Source organism: Amblyraja radiata, chromosome 4 (genome assembly GCF_010909765.2).
Source record: "Amblyraja radiata isolate CabotCenter1 chromosome 4, sAmbRad1.1.pri, whole genome shotgun sequence".
NCBI lineage: Eukaryota > Metazoa > Chordata > Chondrichthyes > Rajiformes > Rajidae > Amblyraja > Amblyraja radiata.
In genome coordinates, this window is record NC_045959.1 from 39854992 (window position 1) to 39876551 (window position 21560).

General features: G+C 44.1%; 1 protein-coding gene across 1 annotated transcript in view; it reads left to right on the top strand.

The window, feature by feature from the left end:
• The window catches only part of kcnv1 (potassium voltage-gated channel modifier subfamily V member 1), a 50792-nt gene extending 47472 nt beyond the window's left edge, over nucleotides 1-3320 (top strand). Inside the window, exon 4 of the mRNA XM_033019223.1 lies at nucleotides 2251-3320. Coding sequence (XP_032875114.1) covers nucleotides 2251-2759 — 509 coding nt within the window. The 3' untranslated portion in view covers nucleotides 2760-3320. The remainder of the gene's footprint in view (nucleotides 1-2250) is intronic.
• The last annotated feature ends 18240 nt before the right edge of the window (nucleotides 3321-21560 follow it).

The window sequence follows — 21560 nt, forward strand, 5'->3', positions numbered from 1 at the left end:
TCCAGTCATGGAATTCCGGGCATACCCACCTGAACCACGGTTATGTGTCATGACCCACTTAATGAACTACGTTGACACAATAAGAAATACCCGAGGGAGAGGAAAAAGCCTTATGGGTCAGCCACAAGAAACCTCATGGTCGGGTGACGAGCTAAACTACCTCTAGTGGCTCAAGCAGGTACTGGGAGTTGCTGGAGTAAATACTAACGTGTATAAATCTTATTCCACCAGGGCAGCTTCCACGTCAGTGACTAAGAGGATGGACGTGCCTATGGACCACATCCTGGCTACAGCGGGGTGGTCTAGGGAGTATACGTTCCAAACTTTGTAACAAGCCGCTGGCAGAACCTGTATCGGTTGCAGAAATAACATTAGAATCTGCAAATATATAATTTAAGCCCGGGGGAGCATTTGTCTTGTTATTGTTGATAACACCATTTTTGTTTTACAAACAGATTCATGGTTGATTACGATAACATACTTCCTCCCTCGAATGACTTCGGCAGCGAGTGAAGTATGAACTGTTACACGGTTTGAAATCACAGAGCTTTAAAATCTTCACGTAGTCACTCACGTGACTCCGAAGTAAAATAGTAAGATTAAACGAGAACTTACCAGTTTGAAGTTTGATCTGTATTTTATGAGGAGTTACGATGAGGGATTACGTGCCCTCCGCTCCCACCCTCAATAATAGAGATCAAACTGGTAACTAAGCTCTCCTTTTCTTTACTATATTTATTTCAATTACTGTGTCTGTCTGTGATTCCACACCGCTGCTTTGAAGTATGTCGCGCATGCGTGCTGGACGGGTTCTTCACGTAATCCCTCATCGTAACTCCTCATAAAATACAGATCAAACTTCAAACTGGTAAGTTCTCGTTTAATCTTGCTATTTTACATACAATCCGGTAAAATCAGATTATAGATATACCTAATCATAGATAAGTACAAAAGTGCAGCGGTTGTGGTGTAAAGACTTCACCGAGGCAGTACACAAAGTGTCACCACATTTCTGGTACCAACTTGTGCAAGTTTCACAGTTCTCAATATGGGGATAAGGCAGGCAGGCACGATTTATTGATTGGGGATGATCAGCCATGATCACAATGAATGGCGGTGCTGGCTCGAAGGGCCAAATGGCCTCCTCCTGCACCTATTTTCTATGTTTCTATGTTAATAGTACAGTATCTTATCTGGACCTTAAAGGCACATTGGCCTGGCAGCTGCACTGGGTCAGCGTTGTAAGGGTTGGACTGGCCTGGTGACGTTGTTAGTGACCACTGCTCTGCGTCTCTATGCCGATCCACTCACTGGGCCTCAGTGGAGCCTCCAGTGGAAACCGATCCATTTGATGGCCTGGCTACTGCAAGGCTTCCAGCGGCCCACTTCACCAACACCTCCACCCGCTGCCTCCTCGCCTCCGGCATCATCACTCGGCCTCCATGTTCCGGGCACCTCCTGCAGCTGACCTCCGAACCCCCATGGCACCTCCAAGAGCACGGGAGGTGAACCCACAGCTGATAATTTCCTCCGTCCGCCGCCATCTTGAAATCAGGCCTTTGTCCAGCATCCATTGCCACCGCCGTGGCCGACTCCATCCTGACTGGTTCCCCGGTCTTTGGAGCGAGCAAGAGATGAAGGTTCGGACAAGGCTCCCTTTCCTACCAGGTTCCCGGTTCCACGGGGGTGGGGTGGGGGTAGGCCATTGAAGTCTGAAGGAGGAAAATCGCGCGAGGAAAATATTGCCGTCAAGTCATAAAATCAAAATGCATGAAGAAGTATTATTTCAGCACCTTCAGGTAAGAAGTGTATCAAAATCTTTGATAAAAATGTCTCCCAAAATGAAGCTATCTCACAGTCAACAGAGTGGATTATTCCTTTTGCTTACCAACATCCTTAAATTCTATTTTAGAATTACTATTTGAATGTAAACATATTTTCATAGATTGTCGCTTAAAGTATTACAGTTTTTTATTACAATTGGAATTTGTATCATCCTAAATAAATTGTTTTTTATATAATCTGAAATTCAACCAATACCACCCACTAATTTGCACTGGATAGAAAGAAGCTTTCTACAATTCATCAAACTCACAGAGAACTTACCATTCATAATATTGAAACTTTGATTAGCTGACCATGCCCTACAAAATTAGACATGTGGTGTAACACTGATTGGACCAATATAATTATCTGACATAATGTATGGAATGCTTGATCATTACTGGCATATTACCTTTCATTTTACAGGTCTGAAATCCCTAGGAATGACCATCGCTCTATGTTACGAAGAAATTGGCCTACTTCTGCTTTTTCTCTCTGTGGGCATTTCCATCTTCTCTTCAGTGGAGTATGCCGTGGAGCACACGGTCCCAGGCACAATGTTCTCCAGCGTCCCTTGTGCATGGTGGTGGGCAACAACATCCATGACTACTGTGGGCTACGGGGATATCCGGCCGGAAACCACAATTGGGAAGATAATTGCCTTTTTATGTATTTTGACTGGTATTCTGGTCTTGTCGCTACCCATTGCTATTATCAATGATAGGTTCTCCACTTGCTACTTCACCTTGAAGATGAAAGATGCAGCCCTTCAACACCACGATGCTCTGAAGAGGCTCACCAAGAATACAGCATTTGACCCGGTTGTCAATGTTAATTTGCGAGATATTTATGCTCGCAGCATTATGGAGATGTTGCGGATCAAGAACAGAGAGAGAGCTAGTACCAGAAGCAGTGCCGGGGATGACATATGGTGACATCTTTGGGTGTGCTTTCTAGTCTTAATTAATCTAGTACATAACTCCGGAGCTGGTTTTTTAATAAAAACTACAGTGTCTCAAAACTGCGTGCAGTTGCTTCATACGCTGACTTTAAAAAGAAACATTGCATACATACTTTTGTTATTCTTATTTTCGTTCCAAGTCTCAGTACGAAAAAAAATGCCAAGAAGGTGTAATTCTCAATACTAGTACATGTAATGATATAGCAGTGATAGAAAACAGCTAGCTGAATGCCTGTTCACATTCCCAAGATACTAGATTCTGTTGACAGGAGTGGAAATAGTTTTTGCTGTTCACAAGATCAGTATTTTGCAGGCTAATGTATCTGATAATGAATATTTGGGGAAATGCCAGTGCTCTTCAAATTTACACCATCCATATTGTAATCTTTGTCAATGTTCAAGCTTGAAGCTTATGGGTGTTTAACTGAGACTGACCATGACTGTCCATTGAAGTGAATGGATCCAAACCCTGCACTACTGTGCACAGTGGTGCAGCGGTAGAGTTGCTGCCTTACAGTGAATGCAGCAGCGGAGACCCGGGTTCGATCCTCATGACCTTCGTGAGTTTTCTCCGAGATCTTCGGTTCCCTCCCACACTCCAAAGACCTACAGGTATGTAGGTTAATTGGCATGGTAAATGTAAACATTGTCCCTAGTGAGTATAGGATAGTGTGTGCATTAAAGTGCGGGGATCGCTGGTCGGTGCGGACCCAGTGGGCCGAAAGGGCCTGTTTCCGCGCTCTATCTCTAAACTATTTATTGTGTCCATTATTTCTTGAATTTGTTTAAACCGAACATTGTCAGCAAGTTACTTTGAGTCTAATATTTTTAGAAACTGATTATTAGCAGAAGAGAGTTTTGTATTAGATTTTATAAGCCAGCAGGATATCAAAGGTGAATGTAGCACCGTATGCTATCTGTCTTTTTCTGTGATTGCTGAATACACGTCTTAAACCTAGACCAAATACCGTAAATTTAAAAAAAAATAATCAAGAGCAATTTTCAGATATGCAACATTGAATGATGTTATAAAGTATTGTTAGATTGGCTGCAACATATATCTGTAACTTCCAGAAATGTTTTTCTTTATCAGAATAAAATAATGAATCAGTGCTGTATCCTGTCAGTTGAAATTAATTGGGGGTTTCTCTGCAAAGGCAGAAAAGACCAAGCGAAGTTGATAGATGTTTGAAATGTAAAACAATCTACCACAGTAAATTTCAATCATACAACATGAAAATTGGTCAGCCTAGGAAATGGATCAATTAATGGTCAATAATGTACAATTGACATGAGCAATTATTACCAGGTGAAACAGAAGATCAGGAGATTGGACTGGGCACATCCATCTATACTTCACATTGACTTGCTCCATGTCTTCCTGGTGTCGTCATGACTATTTATACCATCCCATTGTCAATGTGAATTTGAGCTCCAAGGTGCATTATCCTGTAATCTTTTTGCACAAAAACAAATACATTGTACTGATATTCCCAACAGGAATGTAATCTCCATTCTGATGTTTAAGTAAAATATTTCCCCACTCGCATTTCAAAGCACCAACAGCCATTTAACTTTATGGATTGTTCTATGGTTACCTCCATCCGCCACACCCACTCTCCTCCTCCATCCCCCACCCCCATCATTACCTCACCAAAAAGAAACAGGTAAAACCCAATTGGCTGTTTCTTCACACCTTTGAGTTTTTGTACCGTTTGTGCTGATCAGAACTTTCCTACCTCTATTGTAGGGCTGTCCAGTGATTCTATGGTCTCCCTGGATGTTCTTGTAGAAGGAATCAGGTCAAGGAGGGAGAGACTCACCAATTACTGGGAAGACCAATATCCAGCAGGCATGGCCAATTGTTGCTGCATGATCAATGGTCAAGCATTAATCAAGGAACTGACTTTCAATGTCAGAAAAGTCTTAGTCACCGTACTCCAACTCGAGTTGAATGCAGACCTACCAAATGTAGTTTGAATTTCTGGATATTCATGACCATGCAAGAACAGTGAGCCTTAAGACAGACGTTGTCAGTGAGTTGTCACTGTTCGCAATATGTTTGCCTATCCTTTTATTCCCCCCAATAAAATACCTTCAGCCAGCTTGACTTCATATTCCTACCTAGCCATGATCACAATGAATGGCGGTGCTGGCTCGAAGGGCCGAATGGCCTCCTCCTGCACCTATTTTCTATGTTTTCTATGTTACTGTTCAATCTGTCCAGGCATGCTGATTTGCATGCATTTTCTCCAGATCTCCTCAGCACCTAGTCCTGCAGATAAATGTTTGCGAGAGGACAGATCTCCCAGCACTTCACATGGTCCCTCCCACCCTAGAACCAACACAGATGTACATTCTGGATGAGTTAGAGGGCAAGGTGGGGTCCTGGCATGAAAAGTGAGTACAGGCAGTTTATGATATTATTGTGACCACCGGAACTGCAGTTGGTACGTCCCTTTTCCAGATCACCTTGCTGGGACTAAAACGTGTCCACCAGGTATGCAAAGATGAAAGGAATACGCTATGAGACATGAGCAATATTCTGATAGTATCTCTTCCCACCACCACTTAGGTTTTCCTGCTTCCAGCTGCCTACTGAGAGAAAGTTCTTAAGAGTACTCGATTGTGTGTGTGTGTGTGTGTGTGGGGGGGAGGGGGGGGATTAACATAGGTTAAATTCTGTTTATAATGTGAATCAGAGAAACAGGGGATCTTCTGAAACAGATATTTGGAATAAATAGGTCATTTTCAGACTGGAAAGGTACCTATTGAAGTGCCCCAAAGCATCAATTCTTGGCCCTGTTATTTACGATCTATCAAAATGGCTTGGAGTAGGAGGTACCTTGAACACTAGGTGATAGAATTTGATGATGATCAAAAAAAGGTTTGTGCATTAGGACACTGCAATAGGATACAGTCGGGAAGAATAAGTGGCCAACAATTTGGCGAATGGTGTTCGTGTCAAAAAGAGTGAGATCATGCACTTCCGTAACAGCAGTCAAATAGCAGACTTTATTAAATTGGAGAGAGGCTACAAAGGAGTATTTTGGGTGTTGCTATGCTTGAAATACAAGGTGTCAGCAGGCAAGTGGAGCAAGTAAGCAAGAAGACAAATGTCATGTTAACCTATACTTATTGGATCGGGAGTTTAAAAATACAGAAAAGTTACGATTATTCGGGATATTGGTGGTGTCACATCTGGAATACTGCACACAATTTTGATCCCCGTATTTAAGAAAGGATATGGAAGCATTGGCGGCAGTCCAAAAGAGATTTACTCAGTTCATTTTTAGGTTGTGAGAGTTGACCGAACATAAATGGCTAAATGTTCTCTTTAGGATCAGAAGAATGATGCATAATTCTACTAATACAAAATATAACGTGTAAGAAGGTAAAAATATTGGCATATTTCAGCTGGAGGGAAAATTTCAAAGGACAGGAGGGAACACAGTTACAAGATTAAGTCATAGAACAAAGCAACACAGGAACAGACCCTTCAGCCCACGTTTATGTCAAACATGATGCCAAATTAAACTAATCTCTTCTGCCTTCACATCCCTCCATTACCTCTATTCCCTGCACCTCTTAAACACCTCTTAAATGCTTCTATCTTATATATATAACCACTACCACCGCTGGCAGCACATTCGAGGTACCCACCACTTTCCGTGTAAAATTAATTGCTCCACACTTCATAAGACCATAAAGTCATAAGATTATGTGATAGGAGCAGAATTAGGCCATTTGGCCCATCAGGTCTGTTCCACCATTCAATCATGGCTGATCTATTTCTCCCTCCTAACACCATTCTCCTGGCTTGTTCCCATAAGCTCTGACACATGTACTAATCAAGAATCTATCTATCTCTGCCTTAAATATATCCACTGACTTTGCCTCCACAGCCTTCTGTGGCAAAGAATTCCACAGATTCACCACCCTCTGACTAAAGAAATTCCTCCTCAACTTCCTAATAGAACATCCTATAATTCTGAGGCTGTGACCTTTAGTCCTAGACTCTCCCACTAGTGGAAACATCCTCTCCACATCCACTCTATCCAGGCCTTTAACTATTCTGTACGTTTCAATGAGGTCCCCCCTCATTCTTCTAAACACCAGCGAATATAGGTAGAGTGTGGTCAAATGCTCATCATACGTTAACCTACTCATTCCTGGGATCATTCTTGTAAACTGTCTCTGAACCCTCTGAATCCAGAGCCAGCACATCCTTCCTCAGATATGGTGCCCAAAATTGCTCACAATATTCCAAATGCAGCCTGACCATCGCCTTATAGAGCCTCAATATAACATCCCTGTTTTTGTATAAGCCCTCTTGAAATAAATGCTAGCATTGCATGTGCTTTCTTTACTACTGATTCGACTTACAGATTAACTTTTTGGGATTCCTGCACCAACACTCCCAAGTCCCTTTGCACCTCCGATTTCTGGATTCTCTCCCCATTTAGAAAATAATCTATGCATTTATTCCGACCAAAATGCATGACTCCACACTTTGCTCCACTATATTACATCTGCCACTTTTCTGCCCACTCTCCCAACCTATCCAAATCCTTTTGCCGAGTCCCTGCTTTCTCTACACTACCTGCCCTTCCACCTATTGTCGTATCATCCTCAAACTTTGTAACAAAGCCTCCAATCTCCTTATCCAAATCATTAATATACAAAGTTTAATCTCCTTTTAAATTTCCCCATCTGACCTTAAAGTTATACCCACTACTATTTAACATTTCTGCCTTAGGAAACACTGTCTGCTCTCCCCTTGCATTTGACCTCCCTCAGTGCACCACCTCAAACTTGTATCATTTAAAACTGAGGTGCATAGGAATTCCTTCTAGTAGGGGTGGTGAAACTTTGGCATTCTCTACTCCAGAAGGGTGTGAAGACTAGAACGCTGGGAGAGTTCAAGGGAATCGCCAGTGGAGGCTAGAACACTGGGAATGTTGAGACTGCCAGTGGAGGCTAGAACACTGGGAATGTTGAGGCTGCCAGTGGAGGCTAGAACACTGGGAGTGCTTAAAGTAAAGATCAATTCATTCTTGAACGATCAGGGAATGGAAGGAAAGTGGAACTGGCACAGAAGAATAGTTGACACCGAGAATAGGTCAGTATGATCATATTGATGGTGAACAGGTTTGTGGGTGCAGGTGACTAATTCCTGCTCCAGTTTTCTTGGATTCATTGTTTTCATGCCATGTTTCAGTGCGGAGGAGGAAGAATCACCTGATCGTGAATTTGATTTGGAATGAAAATGTAATCACCACACAGAATTTATGTACATGCATGCTTAAGATAGAGGCTATTAAATGTTGAATTAAAATACTATGCAGATCTTTGAAGCTCTGGAATTGTCGCTGACCTTATAACACAAAAAGTCTAATTACCCATTTTACAAAACCAATCCTATGAGGCCACCATTCTGAAAGAGATGCAATCGGATGATAAGGACGTAACATTATTTTCAATTAGGTAGTATGTCTGTCAGCGTCCACTAATGTAATTGGAAGAGGATATTGTTACAGATAGAGTTCCTGGAGCACAATAGTCAAATTGACAGGTAGACAGGTGTGTTGCAGCATCTTACATGAATGGCAAATCATCAAAAAATAACATCCTTCTTAAATTGGGTAACTTGAATTTAGCAGTTAGGGAACTGTAAAATATTCATGTGTAGAAAGGAAATTGGGTTTATACCGAAGATAGACACAAAGTGCTTGGGTAATTTAGCGAAAAGGGATGGGCGACGTTTCAGGTCGGAACGAGTCTGAAGAAGTGTCACCCACCCTTTTTTCAACAGAGATGCTGCCTGACCCACAGACTTACTCCAGCACTTTGTCTATAAAGTATCCATTTACTTATGTGGTGCTCGCAGGAAAATGCAATTCTTATATGAAGCTGGTTGGCAGAGTCCCTATGACATTGTTACAATTCAGGATACGGACAAGAAAATGTTTAGTACGTACCACCCAGGTACAGTGTGCTGCTTTGCGATAATCATTATGCAGCTGTGAACAACGTTACACATGTTAAATTTTCATTCGGAATTTCTACATATAAATCTCCCCTTGAAAATCAAAGCATACGTTTGTGTTCCTTGCACACAATCAGTTTTAAACTTTGGGCTTCCTGCTGGGAGCACATTTTGCAAATTCATGAGCACACATTGGATGCTATGATCAAAAGCTCCTTGTAAAAGAAGTGACCCCAAAATCATTAATTAATTTGTTTGTCTTCTTGGCAAGACTCCTGTATGAGTATCTACTAATGATTACACTATTCTAGGATATATTTTTGGACAGAATATTCAAACATACATAAACTTTCAGTTCTTCCTCATTTACTATCTTTTATAGTTATTCATCAAGTTCCATTAATTAAAAAAATGCTCCCTGTGAAATTGCACAGTAATTTCAGGCAGGTTTACAATTGTGGTTGAGAGGTGAAGTATTTTTGGCAGATTAATAAAGTAGAACATCCACAATGAATGGCAGGGCCTGTTAGAGTACTAAGGAAGCTTGGGGCTAAAGTCCAAGGATCTTTGGAAGCAGTAGATAAAGATAAGGTGGTGAGGAAGGCAAATGAGATATTTGCCCTCATTGGCAAGGAGATAGATAGATAGATAGATAGATAGATAGATAGATAGATAGATAGATAGATAGATAGATAGATAGATAGATAGATAGATAGATAGATAGATAGATAGATAGATAGATAGATAGATAGATAGATAGATAGATATAATTTATTACCACACAACCAGGGTCGGTGGAAATTTGGGTTGTCAGCAGCAGTACAATAATAAAGAACACACAATAAAACTGCAACACAAACATCCACCACAGCATTCATCACTGTGGTGGAAGGCACAAAAATTTGGCCAGTCCTCCTCCATTTCCCCCCCGTGTACAGGACCAGAGTCCAGAGTCAGTCCAGGATCGGCTCTTCCTCACCGGAGACCGTGGCTTTAAGATGGTGTAGGCCGCAGGCCGGCGGTCAAGATTTAAAGTCTCCGCCGCAGCCAGAAGCTCCGTAGACTGCAGGGCTAATGAATGTAAGAGTAGGGAGATTATGGTACAACATTATAAACCACTTGTTAAACCACAGCTGGAGTATTGTGTGGCCTCTCTACAGATAGGTGTGATTGCACTGGTGGGAGCACAGAGGAGATGTATTATGCCCCTGTTCCACTTAGGAAACCTGAACGGAAACCTCTGGAGACTTTGCGCCCCACCCAAGGTTTCCGTGCGGTTCCCGGAGGTTGCAGGTGGTTGCCGGAGGTTGCAGGTAGTGGAAGCAGGTAGGGAGACTGACAAAAACCTCCGGGAACCTCCGGGAACCGCACGGAAACCTTGGGCGGGGCACAAAGTCTCCAGAGGTTTCCGTTCATGTTTCCTAAGTGGGACAGGGGCATTAGGATGTTGCCCTGGGACAGAGCATTTCAGTTATGAGGAGAGACTGCATGGTCTGAGGGAGGACATTTGATTAAACTATACAAAATTATGTGGGACATAGATTGGATAAATAATGAGGTTATTCCCCAGAAAGCAAGTGTTTAAAGCAAGAAGTGGGAGCTTAGAGAGAAAAAGAGAAATAATTATTTCTGACATCATAATCCTCTGATGCTTACGTCACCTCCAACGGGATCCCAGTACTGGCCACATCTTCCCATTTTCACCCCATTCTGCTTTCCACAGAGATCATTCCCTTCACCCTGATTCAACTCCCTGGTTCACTCATCCCTTCCCACCCAAACCATCCCCTCCCCGGGGTATTTGGACTGCAACCGCAGGAGATGTAATACCTGTCATTAAATCACCTCCCTTGACTCCATCCAGGGATGCTAACAGTCCTTTCAGGTGAGGCAGAGGTTTATTTGCATCTCCTCCAACTTCATCTACTATATCCAGTGTTCCCAATGTGCTCCATTATATCAGTGAGACCAAACCCAGATTTGGTGATGGTTTTGCTCAACACCTTCGCTCAGTCTGCCTTGGCCTACATGATCTTCCGGTTGTCAAACATTTTAACTTCTCTTGCCATTCCCACACTGACCAGTTTGTCCTGGACCTCCTCCACTGTCAGAGTGAGGCCACACAAATTGGAAGAACAGCACCATGTATTTTTGCTTGGGCAACTTACATCCCAGCGGTAAGAACGTTGGCTCTATAATTTCAAGTATCTCCTGCATATTCCTCTCATTACCACCCCTTCCCCAGCGAACGATGGACCATTATGGTCTCTACCCTTCCTGAGGTCATCCGTTGATGGCCCTGATTTGTTCTGGCCTTTTCACGCCTACAGTCACCCCCCACCCCACCTCTACTTTCAGTCAGAAGAAGGATTCCAAAGCGAAACATCACCTATTCTTTTTCTCCAGAGATGCTGCCTGACCTGGTGAGTTACTCCAACATTTTGTGTCTATCTTCAGTTTAAACCAGCACCTGCAAGTCCTTCCTACACAAATAATTATTTCAATCAAATAGTAATTGGAGTTTGGAATGCACTTCCTGAGAAGGTGGTGAAGGTGGAGGATTTCATCACACATAAGAAATATCTGAATGAACACTTGAACACTTGAAATCTGTCACGGTCACTATGCAGATTGATCAGCATTTCTGATCAGATTGAACTGATCTCAGCGGTCGGAGTCATTCGCAGCAAGAATGTGGCCATGTTCTTTGGCAACAAACCTGAACTACCTTGTTCCCTTCACCATCAACCCTGACTACCTGAAGGTGCTGGGAAACTTGTTTAGAGGAACCTGGGCATGTGACAAAAAGTGGCTGGAGCAGTTTGCCAAGTGGAAACTGTGGGACCTGTTTTAATGGCAGCCAAGTACTTAGTCATCAGGAGCAAGGAGCTCTCGGTCTTGCTGTATGTGGCACATGTGTGGCTATGTGGCCTTTGTTTGGCATCTACCATCTCATCTGGAGATCCAGCTGTGTCAAGTCCATTAGACCATGAGTGAAGTTAATGGGCCTCTACTTTCTGGAGTTTAGAAGGATGAGGGGGTGACCTTCATTGTATCTTACCAAATAGTGAAAAGCCTGGAAGTAGTAAGGAAGGCAATGCAATGCTAGCATCTATTTTGAGATGACTAGAATTAAAAAACTAAGGGGTGTAATGTTGAGGCTCTATAATGCGCTGGAATGAGGACCATTATCTGAACTTAAATGCACAGGAACACCGAATCGCGGTATGATTTCGCGTCACAATATTTTTACAACGGTGGAGGCCTTATTGTCAGTGGTCGGATATGCTTCAATCCATTTACTGAAAACATCGACAATTACAAGAACATACTTATAACACTGACATCTTTCCAACTCAATGTAGTCCATTTGCAAGGTCTCAAAGGGACCTGCTGGTAAAGGGGTCTTACCTGGTTCACAGGGCAAGTCTTCACCTGGTTTATGCTGCTGGCAAATCAGACATCGCTGACTGATACGCTGGGACAAGTCCAGAAGTTACGGATGCCACTAGGTCTCTAAAAGCATATCACTTACGGCCTTGGCACCACAATGAGTTGCAAAGTGTACACATTCAATAACCCACAACGCAAGCTCGTCAGATATGCAAGTCTGGGCGGCAGACGTAACCCATAAGCTAGTGACAGCATCGTACACACAACCCTGGTCCAGCCACAGCTGTGTTACCTGTGCAGGAGCGTCCACCTGTATTTGAAGTACTTCTTGGATGGTTGGCATTCCTTTTTCCGAGGGAGACTTATTCCTAGTAGAATTTTTACTCTGCCTCATCATGTGGGGCACAACAATTTGGTGACTTCAAGACGCTTTCTTAGCTGCCTCGTCGGCAAGGCGATTTCCTATGTCTCTGGAGCTTTGGCCTATAGTTTGGGCTCTAACTTTGATAACAGCAAGCTGACTGGGTAACTGAAGGGCCTGTAGCAAATTAGAAACCAATTTTTGTGAGATATCACTATCCCTTAAGTGGCCTGGACATGCTCCACTTCCCCCTGCCCTCATCCTCTTCCCCCTATATTCCTTCCTTTGGCTTCACAATTCGCACTTTAACCTTAACCTACATTTTCTGCCTTTTGATCTCGGGCCTTTGTTCAACCAAATTCACTTGGACCATCTCCAACACCTCCCTCCACTTTCTTGATCACACAGTCTCCATCACAGGAGATAGACTATCCATTAACGTCTATTACAAACCCACTGACTCCCACAACTATCTCGACTACACTTCTTCCTACCCTGCTTCCTGCAAAGACACTATCCCCCTACTCCCAATTCCTTCGTCTACGCTGCATCTGCAAGATGAGGTGTTCCATATTAGATTATCTGAGATGTCTTCTTTCTTCAGGGAATAGGGGTTCCCCTTTCCCATCACAGATGAGGCCCTCACACGTGTCTCCTCCATACCCAAAAATACCACCCTTGCTACCCCTCTCCCTATTTACAACAGAGACAGAATCCCACTAGTCCTAACCTTTCACCCCATCAGTCGTCACATACAACACATATTCCTCTGACATTTCACCGCCTCCAATGGGATCCCAACACTCGTCACATTTTCCCATCTCCACCCCTTTCGGTCTTCCACAGAGACCGTTCCCTCCACAATTCCCTAGTTAACCTATCCCTGGCCACCTAAGCCACCCCCTCCCCAGGTACATTCCCCTGCAACCGCAGAAGATACAACACCTGTCTCTATACCTCCTCCCTCGACTCTGTCCAGGGACCTTGACAGTCCTTTCAGGTTAGGCAGAGGATCACTTCACCTCCTCCAACCACATGCACTGTATCCATTGTTCAAGATGTGGAATCTCATACTTTGAGAGTAAAACCAAACATAGACTGGGCGATCATTTCACTGAACACCTTTGCTCAGTCCGCCGGAACCTACCTGAACTCCCGGTTGCTAAACATTTTAATTCTCCTTCCCATTCCCACACAGACCTTTCTGTCCTAGGCCTCCTCCATTGTCAGAGTGAGACTAAATGCAAATTGGGCGAACAGCATCTCATATTTCGCTTGGGCAGCTAACAACCCAGTGGTATGATATTGATTTCTCTAACTTCAAGTAACCCCGGCATATCCTCTTTCTCCATCCCTCCCTCACCCAAGTCTCACCAGTGTCTTGTTTTCACTTAACAAACGGCTAACAATGGCCTGTTTCCTTTATCATCATTACTTTTTTTGCGTATCTCTCATCCATTGTTCTAGATCTCTCCTCATCTTCATCTATATCTCTCATTTCCCTTTCCCATGACTTTCAGTCTGAATGTCTAGACCCGAAACGTAACCCATTTCTTCTTCCCAGAGATGCTGCCTGCCCGTTGAGTTACACCAGCTTTTTTTGTCTATCTTTGGTCACTCCTGATAGTTCCAGGACCAAAGTCAATCATGCTGTACCTGATTGCCTCCCTTCATCCACCCCGATTGCTCCTTTTTTCCTCAATGCCCTCTTCTGAATACTTCGTTCAACCTTTGTTCAACCAAATTCACTTGGACCATCTCCAACACCTCCCTCCACTTTCTTGATCACACAGTCTCCATCACAGGAGATAGACTATCCATTAACGTCTATTACAAACCCACTGACTCCCACAACTATCTCGACTACACTTCTTCCTACCCTGTTTCCTGCAAAGACACTATCCCCCTACTCCCAATTCCTTCGTCTACGCTGCATCTGCAAGATGAGGTGTTCCATATTAGATTATCTGAGATGTCTTCTTTCTTCAGGGAATAGGGGTTCCCCTTTCCCATCACAGATGAGGCCCTCACACGTGTCTCCTCCATACCCAAAAATACCACCCTTGCTACCCCTCTCCCTATTTACAACAGAGACAGAATCCCACTAGTCCTAACCTTTCACCCCATCAGTCGTCACATACAACACATATTCCTCTGACATTTCACCGCCTCCAATGGGATCCCAACACTCGTCACATTTTCCCATCTCCACCACTTTCGGTCTTCCACAGAGACCGTTCCCTCCACAATTCCCTAGTTAACCTATCCCTGGCCACCTAAGCCACCCCCTCCCCAGGTACATTCCCCTGCAACCGCAGAAGATACAACACCTGTCTCTATACCTCCTCCCTCGACTCTGTCCAGGGACCTTGACAGTCCTTTCAGGTTAGGCAGAGGATCACTTCACCTCCTCCAACCACATGCACTGTATCCATTGTTCAAGATGTGGAATCTCATACTTTGAGAGTAAAACCAAACATAGACTGGGCGATCATTTCACTGAACACCTTTGCTCAGTCCGCCGGAACCTACCTGAACTCCCGGTTGCTAAACATTTTAATTCTCCTTCCCATTCCCACACAGACCTTTCTGTCCTAGGCCTCCTCCATTGTCAGAGTGAGACTAAATGCAAATTGGGCGAACAGCATCTCATATTTCGCTTGGGCAGCTAACAACCCAGTGGTATGATATTGATTTCTCTAACTTCAAGTAACCCCGGCATATCCTCTTTCTCCATCCCTCCCTCACCCAAGTCTCACCAGTGTCTTGTTTTCACTTAACAAACGGCTAACAATGGCCTGTTTCCTTTATCATCATTACTTTTTTGCATATCTCTCATCCATTGTTCTAGATCTCTCCTCATCTTCATCTATATCTCTCATTTCCCTTTCCCATGACTTTCAGTCTGAATGTCTAGACCCGAAACGTAACCCATTTCTTCTTCCAAGAGATGCTGCCTGCCCGTTGAGTTACACCAGCTTTTTTTGTCTATCTTTGGTCACTCCTGATAGTTCCAGGACCAAAGTCAATCATGCTGTACCTGATTGCCTCCCTTCATCCACCCCGATTGCTCCTTTTTTCCTCAATGCCCTCTTCTGAATACTTCGCTGCATCTTTCACAAACGTCAAACATCAAACGGATCTCATGCCCAGTTTTAGTGATGCAGCAGAATAACATTAGAAGCTGAAGATAGACACAGAAAGCTGGAGTAATAGTGGGTCAGACAGCGTCTCTGGAGAAAAGGAGTAGTTGACATTTTGAGTTGAGAGCCTTCTTCAGATTGAGTCAGGGGAAACGAGACATATAAATGGTGATGCAGAGAGATATAGATCAAATGAATGAAAGATATGCAAAAAAGCTACAATGATGAAAGAAAGCTATGGGGTGCCTGCAAAACTCTCTAATCTAATGTTAATAAAGCATGGTTCACCATTGATAAAATATTCAGCGTCTCATTCTGCGACAGAGAACAACCCCAGTTCCCGGTGCATGGTGCCATGCTGGCATCAGCTAATTTTATCTTTCCACTTCCAGATCCCGATTCTGCATCTTAAGTGGACAACCTCCCTGGCAGATGTAAGAGAGGTCTGGTACTGAACTATCCGAACCAAAATATATGATGTTATGATGGGAAAATGAAGCAGAAATCTGTTGAGCAAATAGGGGGTCAATATGGATAGGATTGTTTTGGGGGGATATGGGCCAAGCGCAAACAGGTGGGACTAGTGTACATGAGGCCTGTGGGTCGGCGTAGGCAAGTTGGGCCAAAGGGCCCATTTCATTTCTGTATGACTCTTAGATTCTAACATTTTGAGATTGGGCAGTCACGACAGAGTGAATAATGTTACTTGCCTTTCCTGGTCTTGCTGCATTAACTAATGGCTTAAGTTTTTAAAAAGTTATGTCTTTGACCCAGTTGGTAATATTATTTTTTGCTGACTCAGTAGTAAACAATCAAGATGCAAAGTTAAAGCCAGAAAATTTCTGCAGTGGAAACATTCCTTGTCTATATCTAACCATTACAGATTGTATCAAGGTGCACTTGACCCACTTTTTCAAGTGCATTTGAACCTTGCAGAATAACACAATTAGACCTTGTCATTCACGGTCAACATAGGAAGTTAAAAACAAAATCATTATTCTCCAATGTATTGCCCTTTCAGAGGTCCATTCTATTTTAGGAGTGCAGCAGAAAATGCTGCCGTCATTCAGGTGTAAGCCCTTCACTTGCATTAAGTTTGAAACTCTCTAACATCCCCCAGTCAGATATTTCAGATCAGAATTCCTGCCTCCAAACTACAACAAATCAAGATGCATTAGTAATGGATCCTTCTGGCTATATAATATACGGTGTGTACAATGTCTGGCACAATGGTTAAAAGCATTAACATTACATTTGTGACTGCCCTATTTTAATATAGGTTTGAACCCATTTAAAATAAACAGGTTAATAACTATATTGAAATTGTGCAGGTAGGAATTTAATATGAACACATAAGGGAAATTAATTCAACGGGGTTTACATTTTTTTATTTGTCGAAGCTATCCGGAGAAGCAAAAAGTCAGATAGGCTAAACCAATTTGCTGCAAAATAATGACATGAGTACTTGACTGTTCTGAATGATTGTAGGAAACATTTTATTTCAGTATCTATTTTCTCATCACTGGAAATATATCACATGCACATTTCTCATCTATCTATCTATCCATCCATCTATCCATCCTTAACTAAAACTCTCATCTTGTCCTCTGTCGGTTTGCGTTGTTTTAACATTTGCACATGAATGGTACAGGATAGCACAAATATTTTTTGCCACCTTACTCACCATTCTCCTGTGCTCCAAGTGCACCAAGTTTTGTTCTGAACGGTGGAATATTACAAAATTTATGAAGGTTTAATAATTCACCAGGGCTCTCTCCTGTGTCACCGGGATGCACCCTTCCCACCGCTGTCCTGAGGGCGCGACAAAGCCTGGAGGCCGCTCAGTCCAGAAGCCCCCAAGCCCGCAGCCCGGAGCCGCCCCCGGCCCAGTCAGCCCACGCCGCATGCGAGTCGTGACACGGAGGCAGCGCAGAGAGTGGTGCCGGAGTTCGTGTGCCCGCGCCCAGCCCTGTCCCCCCCGCCGGCCTGAAGCCATCCCCATTCCCCAGCTATAGAACACACCCGCTGGCCCCCACCTGAAGCAGATGCCCTCGCCTTCCCCAGCTGCAAGACTAGCCCAAGAAAAGTCTATTCTGCCCACAATGTCCGTACTAGCTCTCCGAAAACCAGTCCTTTGGCCCACAACACCTGTATTAGCCGTCAACTTCCTCCGGCTACAGGATGCTCCCGACAGGCCCCCTCATGAAGCCGGTGGGGAGCGGCAGTTGCAGGCCACAGCAGCAGTAGCAGTAGTGGTAGGCCACGACAGCAGTAGGCCATGCCAGTGATAGGCAGCGGCAGGCCAGGGCAGCGGTAGCAGTTGACCACGGCAGCGGTGGGACACGGCAGTGCTCCCTTCCCCCCCCCCACCGACCCCCAGTCCCGCCTGAAGCCATCCCCCTCCTCCGGCTATAGGATGCTCCCCCCAACCGGCCCAGAACATCCCATGCCTGATGCCGTCCCCCTCCCCTGGCTGCAGTCCATTCCACCCACAACACCCTAGCAGTCGGCCCATAATATCTGTACTAGCCATCTGGAAACCAGTCCCTTCAGACCACAACACCCATCCTAGCCCTCCAGAGAGCCGCCCCCCCTGCCAACGCCTGAAGAGCTCCCACTCCCCTGGCTGCAGGTCGCTCACCCACCCAATGGCACTCGACAGTCTCCGCCTGAAGCCATCCACCTAACCCAGCTGCCGGGCACTCCCTCCCCCCCCCCCCACCCCACCAGCCCTGACAACCCTAGCCGGATGCCATCCCCCTCCCCGGCTGTCGGACCCCCCCCCCCCCCCCCCCCAGTCCCTGACAGCCTCCTCCAGAAGCCGCCCCCCTCCCCTAGCTGTCGGACACTAGTTCTCTCCCTTCCACTGACCCGACAACCCCAGCTTGAAGCCATCCCCCTCCCCCTCCCCCTACTGCAAGACGCTGCTCCCCGCCACCGGCCACCATAGCCCACGTCTGAAGCTATCTCCCTCCCCCGGCTGCAGGACGTTTGCGCCCCCTGACCCCCGACAGCCCCTGTCTGATGCCGTCACCCTCCCCGACTGCAGGGTGCTTCCCCCTCCCCCATCAGCTCTGAAAGCCCCTGCCTGAACCTGTCCCCCTCCCCCAGCAGCAGGACACTTGCTTCGCCCCCTCCATACCGGCTCCCGACACCTCACGCCTGAAGCCGTCCACAGCTGCAGGACGCTTCCCCCCCACCGGCCCCCATCTGAAGCCATCCCCATCTGCAGGATGCTCCCCACCAGCCTCCGCCTGAAACCGGTGGGGAGTGGCAGCAGTACGCCACTGCAGCGACAGGCCAAGGCCATGGCACTGGTAGCCCACGGCAGCGACAGGCCACAGCATTGGTAGGCAGTGGCAACGGCAGCAGCAGGCCACGTCAGCATAGGCCACGGCAGTGGCAGACCATGGCAGGGGTAGACAGCGGTAGGCCACGGCAGCAATATGCCACGGCAGCGGTCCCCCACCCCAATGGCCCCTGACAGGCCCCGCCTGAAGCCATCTGTTATGTATTTGCGCTGGAAACTGATTTAAAATAAGACTCGGAACACACAGGTACTTAACAATCTTCTTGTATTGAATTTGCCATCAAGAGTCTCTCTGCGCAACTGCACAAGACATTCTAATATGCTAATCATATTTTCATACACAACGCTCCTCCCCCTTTAACTTGGAGGCAGGTAACACAATTTCACCTTCACGGTATATGATCTTTTACCTAAAATATAATTGACTAATACACTGTTCCCAAGTCGTATTGATGGAAGAGATGGAGGGTGAAATGGAACAGATGAGCCACGAAATAACAGGTTTGAAAAAACAACACGATATGAATTGGGAGCTGACGAATAAACTGAATGAGAAATGTCAAGATTTAGAAGCCAGATCAAGGAGGCAGAACCTGAGAATAATAGGAGTTAAAGAGGGTGCTGAACACGGCTTTCAAATGCGTGATTTTATCACTAATCTACTTAAAGATGTTTTCAAACTGCCAGAAAAACCATAGATAGATATGGCTCATCGAGTGGGTCGCTTCCAAAAACATGTTAGTACTTCGCCAAGGCAAATTATCGTAAAGTTCCTAGACATTTCAACTTTAGAAAATCTATTAAAGAAGATACCCTATGGAGAAAATCTTACATTCGCTGATAATATCGTAAGATTCTACAGGGATTATCCTCGGGAAATTCTGGCAAAAAGACGCGAGTTTAAAAGGGCAAGCAGTATTTTATATGGACATTCTGAAGTTCGTTATGGCGTGATCTATCCAGCGAAAATGCTAATTTCGTTTAACGGCAAGCAACACTCATTCACAGACCCGGACTCTGCTTGCAAATATGCCCAGGAGATTTTAAACAAAATTCAAGGAGGAACAGAATAATAGCCATTTTATCTGTGGAACTTGTTTTTTCTGTTTCAATTAAGACACTAGAACTGTTCAGACGGTTACCAGGCAGGCTTATCTGGCAAGAATGTGTTTTTCAATAACAGAGGCCGAATTAAATTTCTGAACTGAAAGCTGATGCGCACAGATGGAAGCTCAAGGTCGCAGGCTCGTTGCCATGTCCTGCAGCCCTGAGAACTATGAGACTGTCCCCTTTTGAAATGGCCATGATATGATGCATCTGTCCCACACTATATGACCTATTATTTACACATATAACATATAACTAACTAACTAATTAACTACTTACGCGCTAATAAACTCAACTAACGTTAAAGGCGTAATGTACTATACTAACATGACTAACTATATAGCAGGAAGGATGGGGGAGGTTAGACATATATTTTAAATACTATTTATGAATTAACTAACATACAGGTTAATGAAAAGTGTAATTATTGACGAGGTACTTTAACCCATAATTACTTTTATTTTAGTCCAAATCTTCTAGCTTCTCTTTTATTCTATTTTAAACTGTTTAGCTATTAATTGACCTGATATGATCATTTTGGTTACAACTAGAGGGAACCGACTAACGTTGGGTCACACTTTATTAGGGGGGTAAGGCCCAGTGCATAATCTCATCGACGGAGGTCAATTTAAAAACAATCCTAGCTACCATTGGTGGCTTTTTTGTAAGATATCGCTTTTTTGATAACTTACACTCACTTTTTTTGTTTATTCACAATTATGTGTTGTATAACTTAACAATGTTTATGTACACTTTATTTTATGTTTTTCTCTTTCCCTTAATTATGTTTAATAGTGTCAGGAGATGTAAAACTACTGCAGAAATTATGAAGGACAACTCTGGAATCGGGATTCCGAGGTACTTGGCTGCATCACATGAATCATACAGTCTGGTAATAATAGCCAATGCAAGATAATAGTCGAATAAATATCGGAGGTCTCACTTTCTGTAGTTGGAACATCAGAGGTGCGAACGAGCCAATTAAGAGGGGTAAAATTCTGGCACAATTAAAATCATTAAATATGGATATTGCTTTCCTACAAGAGACACATTTGAAACAACAAACTCAGATCAGATTAAGGGCAAATTGGATAGGTCAAACCTATTACTCCTCATTCACCTCTAAATCAAGAGGCACGGCCATTATAATTCGGAAGGGTATACCTTTTAAATTAAAGAAATCCATATCTGATAAAGAGGGAAGATACGTTATAATCACGGGAGAAATTTACAATACACCATTAACTATGATAAATATTTACGCGCCTAATTTTGATAACCCACAATTTTTTAAGAAAATAATAGATTTAATCGCAGAGCATAATTATCAAAATATAATAATGGGGGGAGATTTTAACTGTGTTATAGACTCATACTTAGATAAATCAATAAAGGTAGGGAAGCTTCTTGTTAAAACTAAGACCTGTGAATTTTTAGATACATATAAAAAATAACAACATAGCTGATGTTTG